Source organism: Copadichromis virginalis, linkage group LG14 (assembly GCF_057382275.1).
Source record: "Copadichromis virginalis isolate Kocher_CV1m ecotype Utaka linkage group LG14, C_Virginalis_male_GT1.1, whole genome shotgun sequence".
NCBI classification, from domain to species: domain Eukaryota; kingdom Metazoa; phylum Chordata; class Actinopteri; order Cichliformes; family Cichlidae; genus Copadichromis; species Copadichromis virginalis.
The window spans coordinates 43,425,542-43,447,227 of NC_140631.1; the positions used below are offsets into that span (position 1 = coordinate 43,425,542).

General features: G+C 43.7%; 1 protein-coding gene across 1 annotated transcript; it reads left to right on the top strand.

Annotated features, from left to right (window-relative positions):
* Positions 1 to 23: 23 nt before the first annotated feature.
* LOC146694813 (sodium/potassium-transporting ATPase subunit beta-3-like) lies at positions 24 to 20,889 on the top strand. The gene is made up of 7 exons (XM_085431114.1): positions 24 to 434; positions 8,994 to 9,122; positions 9,215 to 9,313; positions 16,119 to 16,306; positions 16,383 to 16,433; positions 16,607 to 16,693; positions 19,432 to 20,889. Exons 1-7 carry the CDS (start codon positions 161 to 163, stop codon positions 19,597 to 19,599), a joined length of 996 nt encoding a protein of 331 aa, XP_085287240.1. The 5' UTR covers positions 24 to 160; the 3' UTR covers positions 19,600 to 20,889.
* Positions 20,890 to 21,686: the final 797 nt, after the last annotated feature.

Here is a 21,686-nt window from a genome sequence, read left to right on the forward strand (position 1 = left end):
CGCATGCGTCTCGTTCTGCAGCAGTCCCTATGTGCTTGTGTGTGTGTGTGTGATTGCGCGTGCGCGTACAGGGCTCCTCACGTAGATCCGACGGATCGGTTTATCCCAGCTGTTGGTGTTTAGCCTTGATTAGCCCAGATCAGTTTAGTCCGGCATCGGTATGTCGTCCAGTCCGCAGGTCCAGACCCAGGAACCAAATCAGGATCAGACCCAGGAACCGAACCAAGATCAGAACCAGGATAATACGAAGGAGGAGGTGAAGGCGGAGGAGAAAGAAGAGAAAAAGGAGGAGAAACAGGAAAAGAAGGACGACAAGAAAGAAGCGAATGAAGCGAAAATGGAGAAGAAGAAGGAGGAGAAGCAGGATTCCTGGAAGGATTTCATCTACAACCCGCGGACCGGGGAGTTTCTGGGCCGAACCGCTGGCAGCTGGGGTAAGAGAGGCGGCCAAAGAACCTGATCTTTTCCCGACAGTTGAAGTCTGTTCTGACCCGGTCTGACCCTACTCGGCTCGGTCGGTCACGGCTGTAATCCCGCTGAGCTAAGGGTGCCTGTCACGATGCGCGCAGCTTCACAGTGGGCCGAGCCGGATCGGGCCGAGCCGGGCTAATATGTGAGCTCGGATGAGTGATTTTCATTAACACAGCTGAAGATGTCAGAATAAAGCAGATTCACCCTCTGCGCCCTCAGGCGCGCCGAGTTCATGTTTAATTATGTAAAATCCTCTGCAACTCTGTGACGGTACTACAACATACTGCAGTATTTATGCTGCTGTACACCACAGCCTGCACACACTGTGTACTAATGCACACATTCAACACTAACATTTAATAACCATCGTGTTCATATTGATTTTAATCGTTGATGAGATTTAATGAGTCTGAGTGAAGCTCAGAGGGAAGACTGCTTATAAGATTTCTACAGTCATGACTGAGGTAAAATCGTTACTTATCATTTATTTACAAAAGACTAAGAGGCAGATTTAGGATCATCATCCTAACCCAGCAAAGATTTTAATAAAAGAGTTTGTCCGTTCCGTCGTGACTACGAAAAACAAAACTGTTTTAAAAGCTTTCAGTCTTAACATGAAAATAGGATCAACACACTGAGGATTTATTAATAAATTTCCAGTTTAAAAAGTTCAGTAATGCTGATGACATCGCAACCGTGACTGAATTAATGTCTCTGGGGTTACAGCCAACAGTATCAAAGACACAACTCATCAGAACTGTTCTCCTCACTTCCACCTTCATGTCCTCATTTTTGGGCTTTCTAGAGTAGCTCAGCATGACTCTGTTCCAAATAATCCTCCTTCATCTGAGCCTGGGCCTTGGTCTTAAGTTCATCTTGTTTGAAGGAAGCCATTTTGGCTCCTTAGTTTTAGGTCCCTGTGGAGCAGGAGTTATCTGACAGGAAGTGAGAAAAACCGGTTGATTTTTAAATGATTTAGGCTACGTCTACACTAGCCCAGATAAATTAGTTTGAAAACGTTCCACGTCCACACTATCGTTTTCATCCATTTTCACAGAGGTGTGCGTCCACATTGAAACGGCCAAAAACGCTTACATTCCAGTTCTGCGCATGCGTGAAAAATAAGAAGATTCAACCTGCCTCATTTCTTTTTTTCTTTTTTTTTTCTTTTTATAAACTTTCAGGTGTTCTGGGAATCCATCCTACCTGAAAAAAACATCCTACCCAATGTTTCTGCGCAGACGCAGCGCATGCGCACAACACCGACACCGAATTAGCTTCTTTTTCTCTCACCCATCCAGAATACTTCTTAAGGTTATGGTTATGGGTAGGGTTAGGTTTAGTTGCAAGTCACTGTCAAAATTATAATGCAGGTAGGACGTTTTGTCAGAGTAGGATGGTTTCTCAGAACACTGGCTCTTTGAAACGTTGCAGCAAAACGTCGAGGAAAAGCAGAGGTTTTTTTTAAAAGGACTAACAATGAGGTGGAGTTGTTGCTGTGAGTAACACAAAAGTACAAAGTTTAAAAAGCGAGTGAGAATTAAAGAATTTGAAGAAAAGCTCTCTGGAGCATGTGCAGACTGATATTAATCTTTAATAGGGCTGTCAAAATTGAGAACAGACAAAACAACTGCTGTAAATTGCCCTCTGCTATTTTAGTTTAATTGGTCACATGACTGCATCACATAACTAAAATGTGTCATTGTTTTCAAAAAGGCTCCGGGTTTGCTGTCCACACTGCAACGCAAAAATGGGATTTTCAAATGTATCTGCTTTGGAGAGCGTTTTCAAAACGCGGTTTTCCTTGACCAAAAACGCCATCTCAGTGTGGACGGAGAGAAAAAGATGCATTTTCAAACAAAAACGTATTAGTGTGGACATGACCTTAGTCTGTTCAGCATCAGTGCGAAGTGATGCTGGATGTTTAGGCAGAAGTCTGAGCTGATAATGATACAAAGCTGATAAAACACAGCCTGACAGGAAAAAAATGAACACACAGATAACAGACTGAACTTAACAATACATGCTGCTTTAATTACTGTAAACCCTCTCTAATGCATACAAAAGTACTACTTTGTAACTCATTTTTTTGGCTTACACATTCACCAAACAATATCTTGGTTTAATCCTGGAAAAGGGATCCTTTAGAGTTTGTGTCAGGAAAGACATCTGATGAAAAGTATTTGCCAAATCAGGTATTCTCGTGAATACAGGAGCTGGGCGTAGCTTTTATTTAGAAAAGTTTTTTTTTCTTTTTTTCCCATGTACATACTAATTTAACTCTTTACAAACACCAGTATGGTTTCTGTAAACCCCCCCCTCTACCAACCAAATTAAACAAACAAAACACCCCCTCTTCATTCCTTCACCATATCAAATTTAACTGAATAATAAGAATTTTAATTGACCAGTCAGCAGTTCCTGTTTACTGGAAAAGCTCCAGAATATGATCACATTTCAGGTTCCTCAGTAGTCTGTTCTAGGACCATTAAAGTTCTTCGTGTATAAAAAAACATGGCACTCCAATCAGTTACTTGCCAGAGGTTTCTTCCTGTTAAAAGGGAGTTTTTCCTTCCCACTGTCACCAAAGTGCTTGCTCATAGAGGGTCATATGACTGTTGGGTTTTTCTGTATCTATTACTACCTTACAGTATAAGGTGCCTTGAGGTGACTGTTGTGATTAGGCGCTGTATTAATAAAATTTGAGTTAAAATGAAGCCTAGAAGACAGCTAACAGTTATGTCTGTGAAGGTTCTCAGTCATCCAGGTCATCGTAGTCAAAGGAGCTTGCAAAGAAAAGCGTCTGGACTTCTTTAAGTTGCTTGAAGACGTTTCACCTCTCATCCAAGAAGCTTCTTCAGTTCTGAACTGAAGAAGTTCTGAAGAAGTCCAGACGCTTTTCTTTGCAAGCTCCTTTTAGCTAACAGTTATATCCCCCTGCCACACCCCTAATAATCAGGCTATAAGACTTATAGCTGCTACACCTGAAGTCTGATTGCTAGTTTGATGCTTTGTGCTTGTCCAGCTCTTTCAGATTACACAAAGGCATGTTTGTTTTTTGTTTTGGTTTTTTTTTAATGAAAAAGCTGTGTTTCTTTATTGCTGCATTGCACCTGTGGCATTAGGTTCTTTCAGTAAAGAGTTTGCATGTTTTCCCTGTGTGTGACTCCCACCAGGGGCAGGGATAGCTCAGTAGGTAGAGTGGTGGCCCCATGATCGGAAGGTCGGGGGTTCGACTCCACTGAACGGCTACCCTGAGGTACCCCTGAGCAAGGTACCGTCCCTACACACTGCTCCCCGGGCGCTGCACTGGCGGCTGCCCACTGCTTCACTGGGTGAATGGGTTAAATGCAGAGGAACTATTTCCCTATGGGGACTAACACGCACACTTTACACTTTACACCACCCTCTGGAACACAAACTTGGAGTAATCAGGACTCTACAACAACTCCGGGCAGAAAATGTTCCCTCTAAGCCTGAAGGGAAAAAGAGGGAATCCACACATGTAAATTAAGCTCCTAAAACATGCGGTTATCATAATTGAGCTTTTATCAAGTCAGCAAATATGCAGAGGAGAGAAGGTCAGACACCAGTTAGGGAGGATAAGAAAGACAAACAGAACAACATTGTCATCCTTCATGTATCAGGTTTATCAGAGAAACTCAGGAGCATCTTGTCTGTGAAGCTTCTCAGTCATCCAGGTCATCGTAGTCTAAGGAGCTTGGGAAGAAAAGCGTCTGGACTTCTTTAAGTTCCTTGAAGACGTTTCACCTCTCATCCAAGAAGCTTCTTCAGTTCTCTGCGCCAGGAGTGTCTTCCCAGAGTACTTCTAGCCCAGCCACACACTCAGACACAAACTAAACAATGTAGTGTAGCTGTGCAGTGCAGCGAGGAGAGCTCAGACCTCTATACTGGAGACACCAAACAGCCACCTCGACAGGACTCAGCTGTACATCTGCATCTGAAGGTCAAAGGTCACTCTTTGAAGATGCCAAATCTCACATGATGGACAGGGAAGACAGACGGTTTGAACGAGGAGTGAAAGAAGGAGTGAGGAGTGAGCCGGTGTGTACCTGGACGCCCATCCCCGGACACAAAGAACCACCAACGCACCGATGTCTGAGGGAGTCCGCCACTGGCAGGGGAAGTGGTGGTAGGGGGAGATAGGCCTCCATACCTTGGAGGGCCTAAGATGTCCCCAGAGAGGTGGCGCCTGACACCCAACCTGACATATAGACACAGACATACAGGCACACACAGATACAAACATCCATTCCCACCCTCATGCTCTCATATACACTTACTCCACACTCAACCAACGTGGAGACAGACATAAAGAGACGCTGTACACACGATCACACTCCCCAAGCGTACTCTAAGCCCCGGGTCTAGGTACCCTTGCCCCTGGAGGGGGGGAACTGCACCCAGACCCAGGTGGTGTTACCCTTTTCCCTGCGGTGGGGGGAGGCAGACCGCCCCGACTCCGCAGCAGCAGGGAGGCCCCACACTCCAGACCGCAGTCGGATGGCCAACTCCTCCTCCTAGCCCCCCCGCTCCAGCAGGTCGCAGAGAATGGGGGTGAGAGAAGACTCCAAACCTCCCTCCACCCGCTCATTGTAGTGTTGATGCATGTGTGTTCTAAGGTGCATTTAAAACCCAGGAGGGCATGGAGCTACCTGCCAGAGAGCAGCAGGTAAGCGCATGGTCCCTCCTGCTAGCCCTCAATGTCTACGTGTATTTAAAATTGAGAGGTGGGCAACGACGCCAGGGGTGGGGTGTACACCCTGATGGTACTTTGGATTCCGTGTATCGTGCCCACCCCCAAGATCCTATATGTATGTGTAATGAGAGTGTGAGTAATGTGAATGTCTAAGTTGTGGGATAAAATTGAGGCAGAGGCAGCCAGAAGGGGACGGGGGGGTGGCCTCCTCTGCACCCTGGTGACATACCCCTACTCCAAGGTCCTGCATGTGTGGGTAGTTGTGGTGGAGCGGGAAGAGGGAGGCAGCTGGAGATGGGGAGGGAAGGAAGGGAGGGGCAAGTGACCCCTCCCTGGGGCCAGCTCCCCCGCTGACCCCAGTAGGCACCCCCATACTCCGCGACCCACCAGGGAAAGGGGGCCCAGGCCCATCCAGACCGGGGCCCAGCGCAGCAGCGCCCCCCGGCCCCACAGAGCCCAGGACAGTCCACCCAACCCCACCACAGAGAAAACTGCACCCACCCCACCATCCACTCTTCTTCCAGACTACATAAGACAATAAACACCCAGGCTGAGATCTTCCTCCACCTCTCCTGTATCTCCCCCTCCTGTAGAGAGAGCCCCTGAGGAGAGGAAAGCTCCTGCAAGATGTGACAATCTTCCCCACCAGTTGAAGAGCCCCCCAGGTGGCTCGATGCACCGGCGGCACCCTGCTCCAGGGCTGGGCCCCCATGCACCCACCCGCCCACAACCCCGGCAACACACCAACCAGGACCCAAGCCCCCTGTTTCTGTAATTGTTAATCCACCAGGAGGTACAAGCTCTTTAATCAAGCTGATAATTTTATTGCTAAAATATATTTTGTCATTTTGTTATCCATGTTTTAAGATGCCAAATTAAAGTTATGTGTTTTCCTGAACAGAAGTAATAGTTTAAGTGGGCGATAGATCATAAAATCAAGCACAACTGTTCAGTTTCTTCAGTCTGACTCCCTTCTGCTTTCCTGCCCTAGAGGTGCAAGCACATTTAACTTTCCTTACAAGTGAATCAGAGAAAGTGGTGCTGATAAAGGTGTAGAAATGGCTCTGTAAGCAGTTTTATGCAGCTGGTATAGACTTCTTTGGTTCACAATAACTCAGATGTACTAATATAGTACAGTAGTATGAACAAAATGTGCTTGAACTAGTTTTTTTTTTGTTAAGAATGTTTCCATGCCACATCCCTCCCCCCACCTCGGCCAGTCCGAAGACCTCTCCCTCCTGCTCTCCCCAGCCTACACCCCCCTCAGATGCAGTACCAAGCCCACCACAAAGACAGTTACAACCTGGCCTGAAAATGATCTCTCCAAACTGCAGGACTGCTCCACACAGACAGACTGGGACATATTTCAATATCAGAACCTAGAAACTTTCACAGAATCAGTACTGGGGCTATGGCAGCCTCGCTTCTGTCGGTCTGCCCCAGGGCAGCTGTGGCTACAACCGTAGCTTGCCTCCACCAGTGTGTGAATGTGAGAGTGAATGAATAGTGGTATTTTAAAGCGCTTTGGGTGCCTTGAAAAGCGCTATATAAATCCAATCCATTATTATTATTATTATTATTATTATTATTATTATTATTACTGGACTACATCAAGTTCTGTATTGGAAATGTGACTGTGGACAAAAGCATTCGGGTTTTCCCAAAACAAAAACGGGCCAGGTTCGATCACTCCTTGAGCCGATCTGAAAAGAGGAATTAAAGACCATAAAAGAAGCATCGAGTCCCAGCTGTCGAGCAACAACACACAGGAGGTGTGGTAGGGCATACAAGACGACATAAACCACAAAGGCAGCACTGTGAAAACAGTGCACTGAATGTACAGCTGCCAGAGGAAATAAATCGCTTCTTCACCAGCTTTGAAACGCCACAACAGCAGTACTCATCTGCTTCAGCCCTGCTCTCATCCTCACCTGGTTCCTGCACCGCTCCACTCACTGTAGCGGAGCACGATGTCAGACATGTGCTCCTAGCAGTGAACCCCAGGAAGGCCAGATGGAGTCCAGATGGAGTACCTGGCAAGGTGCTAAGAGCATGTGCCCACCAGCTCACCCTCATCTTCACCAGAATCTTCAACCTCTCACTGGATCAGGCAGCCATCCCATCCTGTCTAAAATCAGAAACAAACATCCCAGTGTCGAAGAAGTCTCCCATCACCAGCCTGAACGATTACCGCCCTGTGGCCCTCACACCGGTAATCATGAAATGCTTTGAGAAACTAGTCCTTCAGCACATCAAGGACTACCTTCCCCCAGAATTCGACCCCCACCAGTTTGCATACCGTGCAAACAGATCCACAGAAGACGCCATCGCCCTCCACTCTGTGCTGAGTCCCCTAGAACATGCATGTCCCAGTAAAACAATCATCCCAGACGTCCTCATCATCAAACTGGTCACTCTTGGCCTCCCGCCTCTCACATGCGCCTGGATAAAGGACTTTCTCACAAACCGGCCCCAGACTGTAAGACTCCGCCCTCATCTCTCCTCCACTCGCACACTGATCACCGGCTCCCCACAGGGCTGTGTGCTGAGCCCCCTCCTGTATTCTCTCTACATCCACGACTGCAGTTCAACCCAAAACAACAATCTCATCATCAAGTCTGCTGATGACACCACGGTAGGCTGCCTCATCTCAAAGGGAGACGAGGCAGCCTACAGAGAGGAAGTCGTGAAGTTGGCAGCCTGGTGTTCAGAGAACAGCCTGGCACTGAACACTAAGAAAACCAAAGAGGTCATTGTCGGCTTCATGAGGCACAGCACTGACTTAGCCTCTCTTTACATCAACGGGGAGCGTGTGGAGAGAGTCCACACCTTCCAGTTCCTTGGTGTCCTCATCTCTGCTGACATCTCCTGGAGAGACAACATCTCAGCGGGCGTCTGATGTTCTACTGCTCATCCATTGAGAGCCTGCTAACAAACTGCATCACGGTATGGTAGGGCAGCTGCACTAAGGCGGGTAGAGTGAGGCTTCAGAATGTAGTTAAGGCAGCACAGAAGCTCATCAGCTGCCCTCTCCCCTCCCTGATGGACATTTTCTCCTCCTGCTGCCTCAGCAGAGCAGCAAACATCATCAAGGACAGCTCCCACCCTGGTTTCAACATGTTCAGCCTGCTTCCCTCAGGGAGGCGCTACAGGTGCATCAGCACAAAGACCCACAGACTCAAGAACAGTTTCTTTCCAAAGGCCATAACCATCCTGAGCTCCGATAGCACAGCCCCACCCCCACATTTTTCCAGTTCCCTCCATAAATCACCATTGTGTAATACTAAATTCTATGTGCAATCACCGGTAACTGTATATACAAAACCCAGTTTATTTATTTACTTTTTCTTTTCTGTCTTTTACACCTGATTGTAAATTTGTACATTTTATTTATATATATGTGTGTGTGTGTGTGTGTATATATATATATATATATATATATATATATATATATATATATATATATATATATATATATATATATATATATATATATATATATATATATATATATATATATTTTTTTTTTTTTTTTTTTTTCATTGTTTTTGTTAACAATGTCCATATGTGTATATAGAGCAGCAGAACTGCCCCCCCCTTTGCACTGAGTATGAGATGATCTGTATCTCCTGTATCTCACTGTACAATCGTACAGTGACAATAAAGGCATTCTTTTCTATAATCACTCTTTAACTGTGGGTACTGGTTTCCATAGTATTTTTGATAGTCAACAATGGCTATTCTCTTGCTGTCTATTTAACCACAACAGTGAAACAAAGTAACATTTGAATGTTCTCTGTAGGTCTCATCCTCCTCTTCTACCTCATCTTTTATGGTTTCCTGGGGGGAATGTTTTCTCTCACCATGTGGGTGATGTTGCAGACGCTTGACGAAAATGTGCCCCGACATCAGGATCGAGTGGCCAGTCCAGGTGCTTTCATTTCCTGTTTCACCCTACTGCCACTCATCCTTACTTATGGTCATTTTTTAAAAATTTCAGTAATGACTTTGATTTTGTTGCAGGTTTGGTGATTCGTCCTCATGCAGTTGAAATTACTTTCAACCGCAGTGACCCAGAAAACTACAAACATTACATGCAACAGTTGCACAACCTCCTGCAAAGTGAGTACAACATGTAAACCGCCACACAGAGTCTCCAAACTCATTTCCAGGATTTCTGGAATTGTCAAAACTTGATCTAATCTTCATTGTTATCTTTTTACAAAAAAACAGCTAAACGAGAGGTTTTTGGACAAAGTTTGTGTTCTTCATTCTTTAAGCACCGGTTCGAGCACCGGTTCGAGCACCGTTTAAGCACCGGCACCATTTCAAAAGTACTGTTGTTAACTTCACCTTTCACATAAAAGTTTGCCTCATCACTGAACAAAATCTTCTGCGTGAACTGAGGGTCCTGTTCCAATTTTTGTTTTGCCCATTCTGCAAATTGTGTGCGCCAATCTGGGTCATCCTCGTTGAGATGCTGCAGTAGCTGGAGTTTGTAAGGGTGCCATTTGTGAGTAGCTAATATCCGCCGGAGAGATGTTCGACTAATACCACTCTCCAGTGACATGCGGCGAGTGCTACGCTGTGGGCTCTTGCTGAATGAAGCTAGGACAGCCACTGATGTTTCTTCATTAGTGACAGTTTTCTTGCGTCCACATTTTGGCAAATCCAACACTGAACCGGTTTCATGAAACTTAGCAAGCAGTTTGATGACTGTAGCATGGGAGATGGGTGGTCTCGTAAGGTGTCTTGCATTGAAATCTGCTGCAATGACCCGGTTACTGCGTTCACCAGATATCAACACAATTTCGACCCGCTCCTCACGTGTTAACCTCTTCGACATATCAATGGCTGTGAACAAAGAGAAACTTGTAAATAACTCATGAAAGAATAAAGTTACGTTGAAACCAAGCACACCATTGTTTTTCTTGTGACATTACCAATACGTTTGATGTGTCACATGGCCGTCTTCCTATTGAAAAAACAAAAGTTGTATCCAAGATGGCCGACTTCTAAATGGCCACCATGGTCACCACCCATCTTGAGGAGTTTGCCCCCTCACATATACTAATGTGCCACAAACAGGACTTTAATATCACCAACCCTTCCCATGTTATTATGGTGTATCCATATAAATGGCCCTCCCTGTAGAACATCAGTGAACCTCTGTGCTAACATTATGCCCAAAACCTAGCTGAAGTAAGGGTGAATTATAGAAGTACTCCTGCAAATGACTTTGCTTATTCCAGGAAGAAAAGGACCAAGATGTGTTCAGACATGAGCTTGAACCATTAAGCTACCTAATGTTCGTTCTCAGACTAAGAATTTAGGTTGAAAAGCAAAATGTTTTTTTACACACATTTCAATGTTAGTGTTCCTGTAGCACATTTTCCATGTCAGTGAATATGACTGGTACATTTAATAGATCACTCTCAATATTGCTTGAAGAAAATAAAATAAATAAAATACAAATGACTGTGTGCTGGACGCATGGGTTTGTCTGTGTGTGTCCATCATGTACTGTTGTGTGCAGAGCTTCATGAAAGACACGTGGATATCATATTTATGGGATATCATTCAGTCTCGATCACCTTCCTTCTCATTGCACCACTTGGTGAAATGTATCCGGTCTAACATCCCAGCGTCCCCTCTGTAGATCATCGGTGTCTCAGAAGCCCAGGGTCTTTTTCGAGTGTAATTTGTTTCATAGTTAGATGCCTGACTGACAAATGTGTAAAACAAAAACTACACACATTATTCAAAACACATAGCGCACAGTCGTGAATTCCCCCTAATTTTGGTATGATCCGAGCTCAGGCACTAGGTGACTAAGCACAGCACTTACGCATGTGAGTGAGGGGGGAGCTGCTGCCTGCGAGTTTGCTGTAGGAGAAGCACAGCCAGGCAGACAGAGGAGAGCTTAAGTTTTACCAGGTACCAAACCAAATCATTCGTACTGTACAAATAATGTAAATATGACGGTGTATCACGAAAGATTGATGTCAAACTGATCACTTGACCCATATTACGTTACTTGTTCTTCAAGTGAATCAATAAATGGCGAAATGAAAAGCCGAACAACAACAATGCTGTTTGTTTAGAGAGTCTTAGCTTACATGTGTGTTTATTTCATATTTTCATTTGTTACCTTCCACGGCTAAACAAACTCTCTAAACCGGTTTCAGTTATGTACTGATTAACACAACAATGGACATAAGGAGCTTCTTTCACAGAAAAAACTCAGATGTTATTTTATATATTAAGCTTTGTATGTTGTTCAGTATATTTCTATGCAAAAAACGGAATTTCAACACACAGCAGGATATTCACAGTTTAAACCAGATATTTACACTTTATGGAGAAAACAAAAACTTTTTTTTTTTTTTTTTTTTTTTTACTGTTAAACATCAATTTAGAGTAAACTTGTTTTGTTTTAGATAAATAAATATTGAAATATCTTTTGAATTAGTTAAATGTCAGAATAAAGAGAGACAGAGCTTCTGTTTTGTATCACTTTCATCAAATGTAGGAGTACAAGTACACTAAGTATATTGTTAATTATAAGAAACTGCAGACGATTCCATTCTGAGCTGAAGAAGCTTCTGATTGGTTAGTAGAGTCCATGTGAGTAAATTGGTGGCACAGCTGTGGATGCATATAAGGCAAAACACAGAGCCTGTTTCTGTGACATGGGAAAATCAAGAGATGTTAACAAAACACCAGGAAAAGAATTGTGGAGCTCCATAAGTGTGGCTCAGTTTGAATACAATTTGGTGCCATTTACAATTAAGAAATACAGACAGTTTCTCTCTTTACTCTTAAAGTTAACAAACATGTTTTTATATTTATCTAAAAAATAAAGATTTAGTCTGATTTGATGTTACAATTAAAAAAAGTGTTTTTAGATGAAGAGTTTGTAAATATCTGGTTTCAACTGTATATTTGATGATGTTGGTGTTTGGCTTGATTGTCAGCAGAGAGAGAGAGAGAGAGGGGGGGGGAGAGGAACAGAGAGGGGGAGAGAGAGAGAGGAGGATGAGGACAGAACAGAGATGGAACAAGAGCAAATCAAATCACTTTTATTGTCACATCACATGTGCAGGTATATTGGTACAGCACATGTGAGTGAAATTCTTGTGTGCGAGCTTCACAAGCAACAGAGTTGTGCAAAATACAATAATGTAAACAAGCAAAATACAAGAATGGCTACATCTGAAACTAATAAATATATGTACAATATATAATAGTATATGCATTTCTGGATGTGTATACTAAATATTTTTCTACGTGTGTGTGTGTGTGTGTGTGTGTACACATATTTTACAAATTAAATAGAGTAAACAATAAATAAAATAAAATATACAGAGTGAGACATGTGCAAAACAGTGGTGTTACTGTACAGTATGGAGTGCATAATGTTAAAGTTCCAGTAGTGAAGCTGAGGTGTCTATGAAGTGTTCAGCAGTCTGATGGCCTGATGGAAAAAGCTGTCTCTCAGTCTGCTGGTTCGGGACCGGATGCTGCAGAACCTCCTTCCTGATGGAAGCAGTCTGAACAGTTTATGGCTGGGGTGACTGGAGTCCTTGATGATCCTCCCCGCTTTCCTCAGGCACCGCTTCCTGTAGATGTCTTGGAGGGAGGGAAGCTCACCTCCAATTATCCGTTCAGAGCACCGCACTACTCGCTGGAGAGCTTTGCAGTTGTAGGCGGTGCTGTTGCCATACCAGGTGGTGATGCATCCAGTGAGGATGCTCTCAATGGCACAGTGATAGAAGGTCCTGAGGATGCGGGGGCTCATGCCGAATCTTTTCAGTCTCCTGAGAAAGAAGAGGCGCTGCTGCGCCTTCTTCACTGTTTTGTTTGTGTGTACTGACCACATAAGATCCTCAGCCAGATGTACACCAAGGAACCGGAAGCTGCTCACTCTCTCCACAGCAGCGCCGTTGATGGTGATGGGGGTGTGTACTTCTCTGCACCTCCGGAAGTCCACTATCAACTCCTTTGTCTTTGCGACGTTGAGGGTGAGATGGTTGTCTTGACACCAGTGGGTCAGGGAGCTGACCTCCTCCCTGTAAGCGGTTTCATCACTGTTGGTGATAAGACCCACCACTGTAGTGTCGTCCGCAAACTTCACAATGATGTTGGAGTTGTTAGTGGCTGTGCAGTCGTAGATGTAGAGTGAGTACAGGAGAGGGCTCAGTACACACCCCTGTGGAGCACCAGTGTTCAGTGTGATGGGGGATGAGGTGATGCTGCCCAGTCTGACCACCTGGCGTCTGTCAGACAGGAAGCTAAGGATCCAGCTGCAGAGGGAGCTGCTCAGTCCTAGATCCTGCAGTTTCCTGTCCAGCTTCGAGGGAACGATGGTATTGAATGCTGAGCTGTAATCTACAAACAGCATTCTCACATACGTGTCTCTCTTCTCCAGGTGTGACAGGGCAGTATGTAGTGTCAGGGCTATGGCATCATCAGTGGACCTGTTGTGGCGGTATGCGAACTGTAGAGGGTCCAGTGAGTCGGGTAGTGCAGAGCAGATGAAGTCCCTGACCAGCTTCTCGAAGCATTTGCTTACGATGGGGGTCAGGGCTACAGGTCGCCAGTCGTTCAATGAGGAGATGGTGGAGGATTTGGGTACAGGGACGATGGTGGCCATTTTGAAGCAGGCTGGGACTACAGACAGAGAGAGGGAAAGGTTGAAGATGTGCGTGAACACTCCAGCCAGCTGAGCCGCGCATGACTTGAGGACGCGGCCGGGAATCCCGTCCGGACCAGTAGCTTTGCGTGCGTTCACCTTCCTGAAGCACCTCCGCACATCCTCCTCAGACACAGTGTGCGCACTGACGTCATCCGCGGTGCGCACACTGTCCGGTCTCATGGTGTTCGCTGTGTCGAATCTAGCGTAGAATACGTTTAGATCCTCACACAGAGAGGCCGTGGTCTGCGGTGTGCTGGTTTTCCCTCTAAAGTCTGTGATCGTGTTTAGTCCCTGCCACATACTCCGAGGGTTGTCAAACTGTTGCTCCACCCTGTCCCTGTACTCACGTTTGGCTGCTTTGATCGTCTTCCGGAGTTGGTAATGTGCGTGTTTGTAGTCCGATGTGTTCGCGGAGGCAAAGGTGGTGCTCCGTGCCGCGCGAACATCTCCGTTAATCCAGGGTTTTTGATTTGGGAAGGATTTAACTGTTCTGGATGGGACGACATCTTCCACGCATGTCCTGATAAATCCGCAGACTGAGTCTGTGTATTCATCAATGTCCCTAGCAGCCACGTGAAGCAGGTGGCTAAGCCCCGGGTGTATAAAGTGTCTGGCTCCACCTCTGCTGTAGATCCTGGTGAGGTGGATCAGTGAGTTCACTCATGATGTACTCTGAGCTCTGCCTCTTCATTTAGGTGTTTAGTTCCAGTCACATATGTCAGAGTAAGGATTTGAGTATGATGATGTACATTTTGACGGAAGCCAATTTAGCCTAACAGTACTATAATAATTTTACCTGGACTGAGCACACACTCTGGTAAAAACTGAGAAACTATATACAGCGCAGGAAGATCAGATCAGCAGACAGCATCAAACAACCCTGAAAAGTCGTGTTAATGTATGTAAACCACAGAAGAAACATTGCTTTTCACATAAACACTGCAGCACATCTGAGGTTGGATAGCTGCATGCTCACAGCCAACATGCCATCCATCTGTGAAACACAATGCAGGCAGTATCATGGATTGATAAAGCTCTGTGGCTGTCTGAATTACATGTGCTTGCAGTGATTCAAAACTGTATGAAACATGTTCAAAGACAAAAGAATTCCAACAGGACGGATGAAGAAGCTCATGTAAGAGTCCTGAGCTACACTGGCAGAAGGCTGACCGATAAATCAAAGAAATATTGATAAAGTGAAATGGTTTGTAGGCCGGAAAAGAGTGGAGTGCCCACTCCGGATCAGGGACGAGACCCTGCCCCAAGTGGAAGAGTTCAAGTATCTCGGGGTCTTGTTCATGAGTGATGGGAGAAGGGAGCGGGAGATCGACAGATGGATTGTTGCAGCAGCTGCAGTGATGCGGACGCTGTACCGGTCTGTTGTGGTGAAGAGAGAGCCAAGTGTAAAAGTGGAGCTCTCAATTTACCGGTCGATCTACGTCCCTACCCTCACCTGTGGTCAAGGGCTGTGGGTAGTGACCAAAAGAACGAGATCGCGAATACAAGCGGCGGAAATGAGCTTCCTCCGAAGGACAGCTGGCCTCTCCCTTAGAGATAGGGTGAGAAGTTCGGCCATCCGGGAGGGGCTCCGAGTAGAGCTGCTGCTCCTCCACATCGAAAGGAGCCAGTTGAGGTAGTTTGGGCATCTGACATCCCCTGGCGCCTCATGAGCGAGGTTTTCCGGGCATGTCCCACCGGGAGGAGGCCCCGGGGCAGACCCAGGACAGGCTGGAGAGATCATATCTTTCGGCTGGCCTGGAAATGCTTTTGTGTTCCCCCGGATAAGCTGGAGGAGGTGGCTGGGGAGAGGGAGGTCTGGGCTTCTCTGCTTGGGCTGCTGCCCCCGTGACCTCGCCCCATATAAGCAGAAGAAAATGGATGGATGGGTTTGTAGGATCAGAGCTAGAGCAGGGGTGGGGTACTCCAGGCCTGGAGGGCTGGTGTCCTACAGGTTTTAGATTTATCCTTGATCCAACACAGCTGATTTAAATGGCTAAATGACCTCCTCAACATGTCTTATGGTTCTCCAGGGAATGAACTCATCATTTGATTCAGGTGTGTTGACCCAGGGTGAGATCTAAAACCTGCAGGACACCGGCCCTCGATGCCTGGAGTTGCCCACCCCTGATCTAGAGTTGATCGACTTTACTGTGTGTTGTCTAATACGGTAGTGTCGACTCTGCCCCTGCTCAGACATACAAGCCTCATTTTGTCTTTCTTCCTCTTCAGGTTATAATGACAGTATTCAGGAGCGTAATGACTTGTGTATGGTGGGCGAATACACTACACAGGACAATGAGCCGATAAAGAAGGTTTGTCAGTTTAAACGAAGTACACTGCGTCAGTGTTCTGGTTTGCCTGACCCCAGCTTTGGGTTCAAGGAGGGGAAACCCTGCATCATAATCAAGCTGAACCGGGTCAGTGAAGCACTTGCTGATTTTAAAAAAGCCAAAAATGACTTGCGTGAATACTAATTTAAAAACCTGTCTGCAGGTAATCGGCCTGAAACCAGAAGGAGATCCCTACATCAACTGCACTGCCAAGGTAACCCACAACATGCAAATATCCCATGGTGCACCTGTGAAGCAGAGGAGAAACGTAAAAGGAGAATTCACCACATTTTTAGAAGTGCAAATTAGAAGGTTTCCGTAGTAAATGAAATTACTTTTTCGAACTATTAAATTGAAGAACTGTATATGTGCCTCACTCTCTCGTAGAGAGCCACTTCCTTGCAGATGCAGTACTTTCCGTCTGAGGGTCGTCTGGATAAGATGTTTTTTCCATACTATGGGAAGAAGTCTCACGTGAGTAAATATTGCATGCTGAGTACTTATTCAGAAGTATTTTTATGTAGCAAAAAAAAAAAAAAATCTGATTTATTTCTACTTTTCTATTTATGCAGGAAAATGTCAGAGCAACTTTAAGGTTAACAGATTTCCTCTCACTTTGACAATACTTCTATTTTTGAAGCGTCAAAGTTTACTTAACCTACAAGGAATGAATACAAGAATAGTATTTGATACAGGTTGCTAAGCTTTATTTAAATATTTACCTTTAATTTTAGTTGTAACGCACCAAATCACAACAACCATAAGGAGAGATCATTTGTAGGAACTGACGCTGCCATAGGTCTCGGCTGCTCAGGATTCCCATGATGCATCGAGTTTTTCTTCTTCAGTAACCTTGTGTTTATACATCACTCTGCATTTAATTTTGTTAAACTCTGTCTCTCTTCCACAGCATGTCTTTATCCTGTCTTCCTTCTCTCACCCCAACCAATCACAGCAGATGGCCCCGCCCCTCCCTGAGCCTGGTTCTGCTGGAGGTTTCTTCCTGTTAAAAGGGAGTTTTTCCTTCCCACTGTCGCCAAAGTGCTGCTCATAGGGGGTCATATAATTGTTGGGTTTTTCTCTGTATGTATTATTGTACGATCTACTGTACAATATAAAGCACCTTGAGGCGACTGTTGTTGTGATTTGGCGCTATATTGATAAAACTGAATTTAATTAAACTGAACACAATTTATTGTATACAGAATTAAAGCAGGACCCTCAAAGAAAAGAGAACCAATCTTACCATGGCCTAAAGGAGTATGAAACATTTGAGGATTAGCAACATTGCGAAGGCCTGAAATGCCAAGAAAGTCCATACACAGTTATACGAATTGATTTGTCAGTTCTCAGAAGAAATGCCTATAAGAGGCATGAGGAATTCCAATTTGCAGTGAAAAAGCCTGAAATCTAATGGTCCACCATATACAAGCAAAGGTGAGCCCATAAAGGGCAGGAAGTAAACATTCCTTACCAAATAAAGAAACCAGAACCTTACATGGAATGTGCCTGCAGTTTAAGGCAAGGTTTACAAATTTTAAGTACAACAATGACAACTTTTATCACAATCACTCAAACAGAACCCAAGACTGAGCTGAAGGGAGGAATAAAATCTCACGGAGTTAAAATGCATTTCATGAGAAAATTAATTATTTTTTAGTGTCTTGCTGCAAGAGCTGCAAGCTTACAAGGAGGAGGCTGCAGAGGGGTAAGAGGGGTAAATGCAATCATTCTGTTAGAATGACTGCAATTGATCTCTAGATTAACATAAATGACCAGGCTATTGGAATGATGGGGGAGATGGATAAGACTGGGAATTTCAGCTTGGTGACAGGGACTGGCCGATTGAAGGGAGATTGAAATGGGCAGCCATCTGCCGCCACTGGTTGGGGTTGGTGGGAGGAAGACATAACAAATGCCATAACTTAATAATCACCAATGATTAAATGCAGAGATGTATATAAAAACACAGTGAGTGAAGAAACGATACATCACGGGAAGCCCCTAGCAGCCTAGGCCTATGGCAGCAGACAAAGAGGGGTCTGAAATCTGAAGGCTCTGGCTCCCATCGTACTTGTGGTTCCCAGTGATAGCAAAGTACTGTATTTGGGTGATGCGCTACTGTGAAGTCTTTAAGATGAGATCAGGCTTAATTATTCACGACTGAGCATATGAGAAGGAGTTTAAATTCAATTCTGGATTTAATAGGGAGCCAATGAAGAAAGCCAATCGATATGAATTAACAAACCGCTGCAGCACAGTAGGTTTCATACCTAAGGCATGCTCTAATCGTTGTAAGAATGTAAAATACTATGGTAAATTGTATCGAATGCTGCACTGAACTCTAGCAGGACAAGCACACAGTTCACTCCACTGCCAGAGGCAAAAACATCATTTGTAACAGTGACTATACTGTTTCTGTACTGAAAGTTCTGAACCGTGATAGAAACTCAAAGAAAGGGTTTCTGATCAGTTAGCTGTTTCACAAATACTCTGTCAAGAATTTTTGACATAATATAAAGGTTGGTGAGCTGGGTGAAGTGATAGATTTTTAATTACTGGCAGCTTTTAGGCCTGTAGTATGTAGCCCATTAATAGAGATGGGATGATCATATTTAAGATTGAAGGATTAACTAATGGTAGGACTTCTTTGTGGAGTCTAAAAAACATGTTGATGGTTTAGAAGAAGTAATTAAAGAAATTCATTCAGAAAGTTATCTTATCTTGTGGTTTGGGAGCGAGTAGCAAATAACATAATTTGGTCTTGTCCTTAATTTATGCAGTAGATGATGAAGTCTTTGTAGGCAGTCTGTAACCTAACCCTCCCAAACTTTCTTTGAGTTCTGATTTACTAAGTACATGGCTTTCTCAGCAGAGGTGGCAGGCGTGCATAGTGTTATTCATGCTCAGTTTTCCAGCTTTATGCCAAAGATTGAAGTTATCCTTTTGGCCAGTTTTCAAGACTGGGTTTGTAAGTTGAAGGTGTTATTTAGCTGAATAATTCTCTCCCATACAGTTCACCACTCAGGAAAACTGGAGCTCAGACTTCTTGGATTGGTCTGCCAGTACAATTAACTACACAACAGCCATATTTTTAGTTGGATAACTTCAATAAAATTGCTGGCAAAGGCTGCAGAAGACTCCTGTTAGATGAGGTTAAGCCAAGAAGATGGCTATGAGCTACAGCTAACAACCTCTCTCTCCGTTTACAGCCTGACTACGTGCAACCGCTTGTTGCAGTCAAGTTATTGTTCACAAAAGAAGACTATAACATCGAGCAGACGGTGGAGTGTAAAGTTGAGGGTTCTAACCTCCGCAATGATGATGAGCGAGACAAATTTCTGGGTCGCGTCACTTTTCGGGTCAAAGTGTCAGAGTAACCAGACATGACAATTGCCATGAACACCACAAACTGGGTTTACACTGGCAATTGGTCTCCAGTTCTGGATACTTTTTAACATGGACCTGATCTTATCTCTGTCTGTTCAGACTCTAAAGAAGTGATCAAATCTGGAGAAGTGGGAGATTTCACTGGTTTTACTGCCTATATCTTTCAGACCTCCTGTTTCAGACATAGTTAACCCCAACAGATGTTTTATTTGCTCCAGATCTGCATTTTATTAAAGAGAAAACCAGAGTAACTGACTGTAGTAGAGTCTGTTCTGACAGCTGGAGCAGATCAGGTCTGCTGTGGGGCGCATGTAAGCCAGCGGCACAATGATGTGTTGTTTTTAAATTTATGTATGTTAGTGATGTAATAAAACAGTAATATTATACCTGCCATGTCTGACAGAGGAGTGCAACACACTGAAATGTAGTTTACATGTGACCTGGTGGTTGGTAATCAGATTACCTACCATCCAACCAGATAATGCAACAGGAACTGCCTTTGAAATATTCATTGTACTGCAGTGAAGAACTGTGACTGTCATTAATTACATCAAATAATGTTAGATCCCATTTCTTCTGCTTTGTGTTCTGATGCAGTCTACAAAGAGCCCATTTAGTTCCTGTTACCCACTGTATTGAAATTGGCTGCTGTTTATCTAAAGGGTTCACATAAGTTCATTCCCAGGAAATAGGACTGAGTGCCCAAAAGACCAAATTTTGTTAAGATACAAAAAATACAGCATTAAATTTGACTGAAATAAAAACTTTTCTTCTTCAGTTTTTCACAGTTAAACATGAATAGAAATAACACTGCCTGTCCTGCTGTCATAAACATGGCCAGAAGATGTCACTGTTTTGTCATAAATCATGTTTGCAGAATTTCTTCAGATTCTTTTTCAGTATAATTTATTAGATATTTGTAAAAAGTTCTCCAGTGTTTATTAAGCATAGAATTTTTTTTAAGAAATGTGAATAATGTGTAACTGTAATAACTAGTGTTTTGGGACTATAGAAACAGATGAAACCAGCAGAGCTTTTCACCTTCATCACATGTCATTGTTTATAATATATATATATATATATATATATATATATATATATATATATATATATATATATATATATATACACACACACACACACACACACACCATTTTTTACAAAATATTCTGAACAAAAGGCACTACTTGAACGTTGTAAAACCATGTTTGTTTCTGGATGATCAAAAACAGGAAACCTAATGACACATACACTGCTGGAAATAAAACGAAGCTCTAACACTTGTCAGTGATTTAGTCTCTTTCTTTTAATATTATTATTATTATTTTTTTTTTTTTTAAGCTCCTATCAGACGTCCCTCTCTTTTTCATATCACTGGCCTTTTATATGGATTGAAGATTTCCTGTCAAAAAAAGCTTGTGCAGATGCAGAAAATAAAGGAACATGCGGCCTCTAAAAATTCATGCTGGATATCTATAATGATATGCACTAGGTAATGAGTTAGGAACAGAAGGATGCACATTGTATGATGAAAATGTATCTACCTACAAATGGCTGAATTTAAAGAAGCCTGAAAGTCAGTGTGGAAAAAAGTATGCATAAAGCTATTCCAGTTTCATGTAAATCCTACTGCTAAGATGAGTGATTGAAAAACAGAAAAACAGCTATTTTTATAGAGCAAAAAATTTAAGATTTCTAAAGGGAACATTTATTTTATTTATTTATTTTTTATTTTATTAGTATTTTCCTCAAATGTGTCAAATATATATTTTCTCATCTAAATGTCCACTGAGCCGTGAGCCAGGGGGCGGTAATGCTCCTTAGCATTGGTTGCCGACCAAGAAGAAGAAGAAGCTGTGAGCCAGGAGAGAGGGGGTGAGTGAGTCAAATGTGCTGTTTGCATGTTAGCTGAGCGATGCTACTGTGAACTGAGGAGCTATTGTCTTGATGTGAGCTTCTACTCAGGGTTTTTTTTTTTTCCAGTTCAGAGCAGAAATGTTTTTGTTAAGAAACTGGCTGTTGTTTTTTTCCACACAATTTCAATTATAAGCTAGATATATTTCTACTAAATAAATTA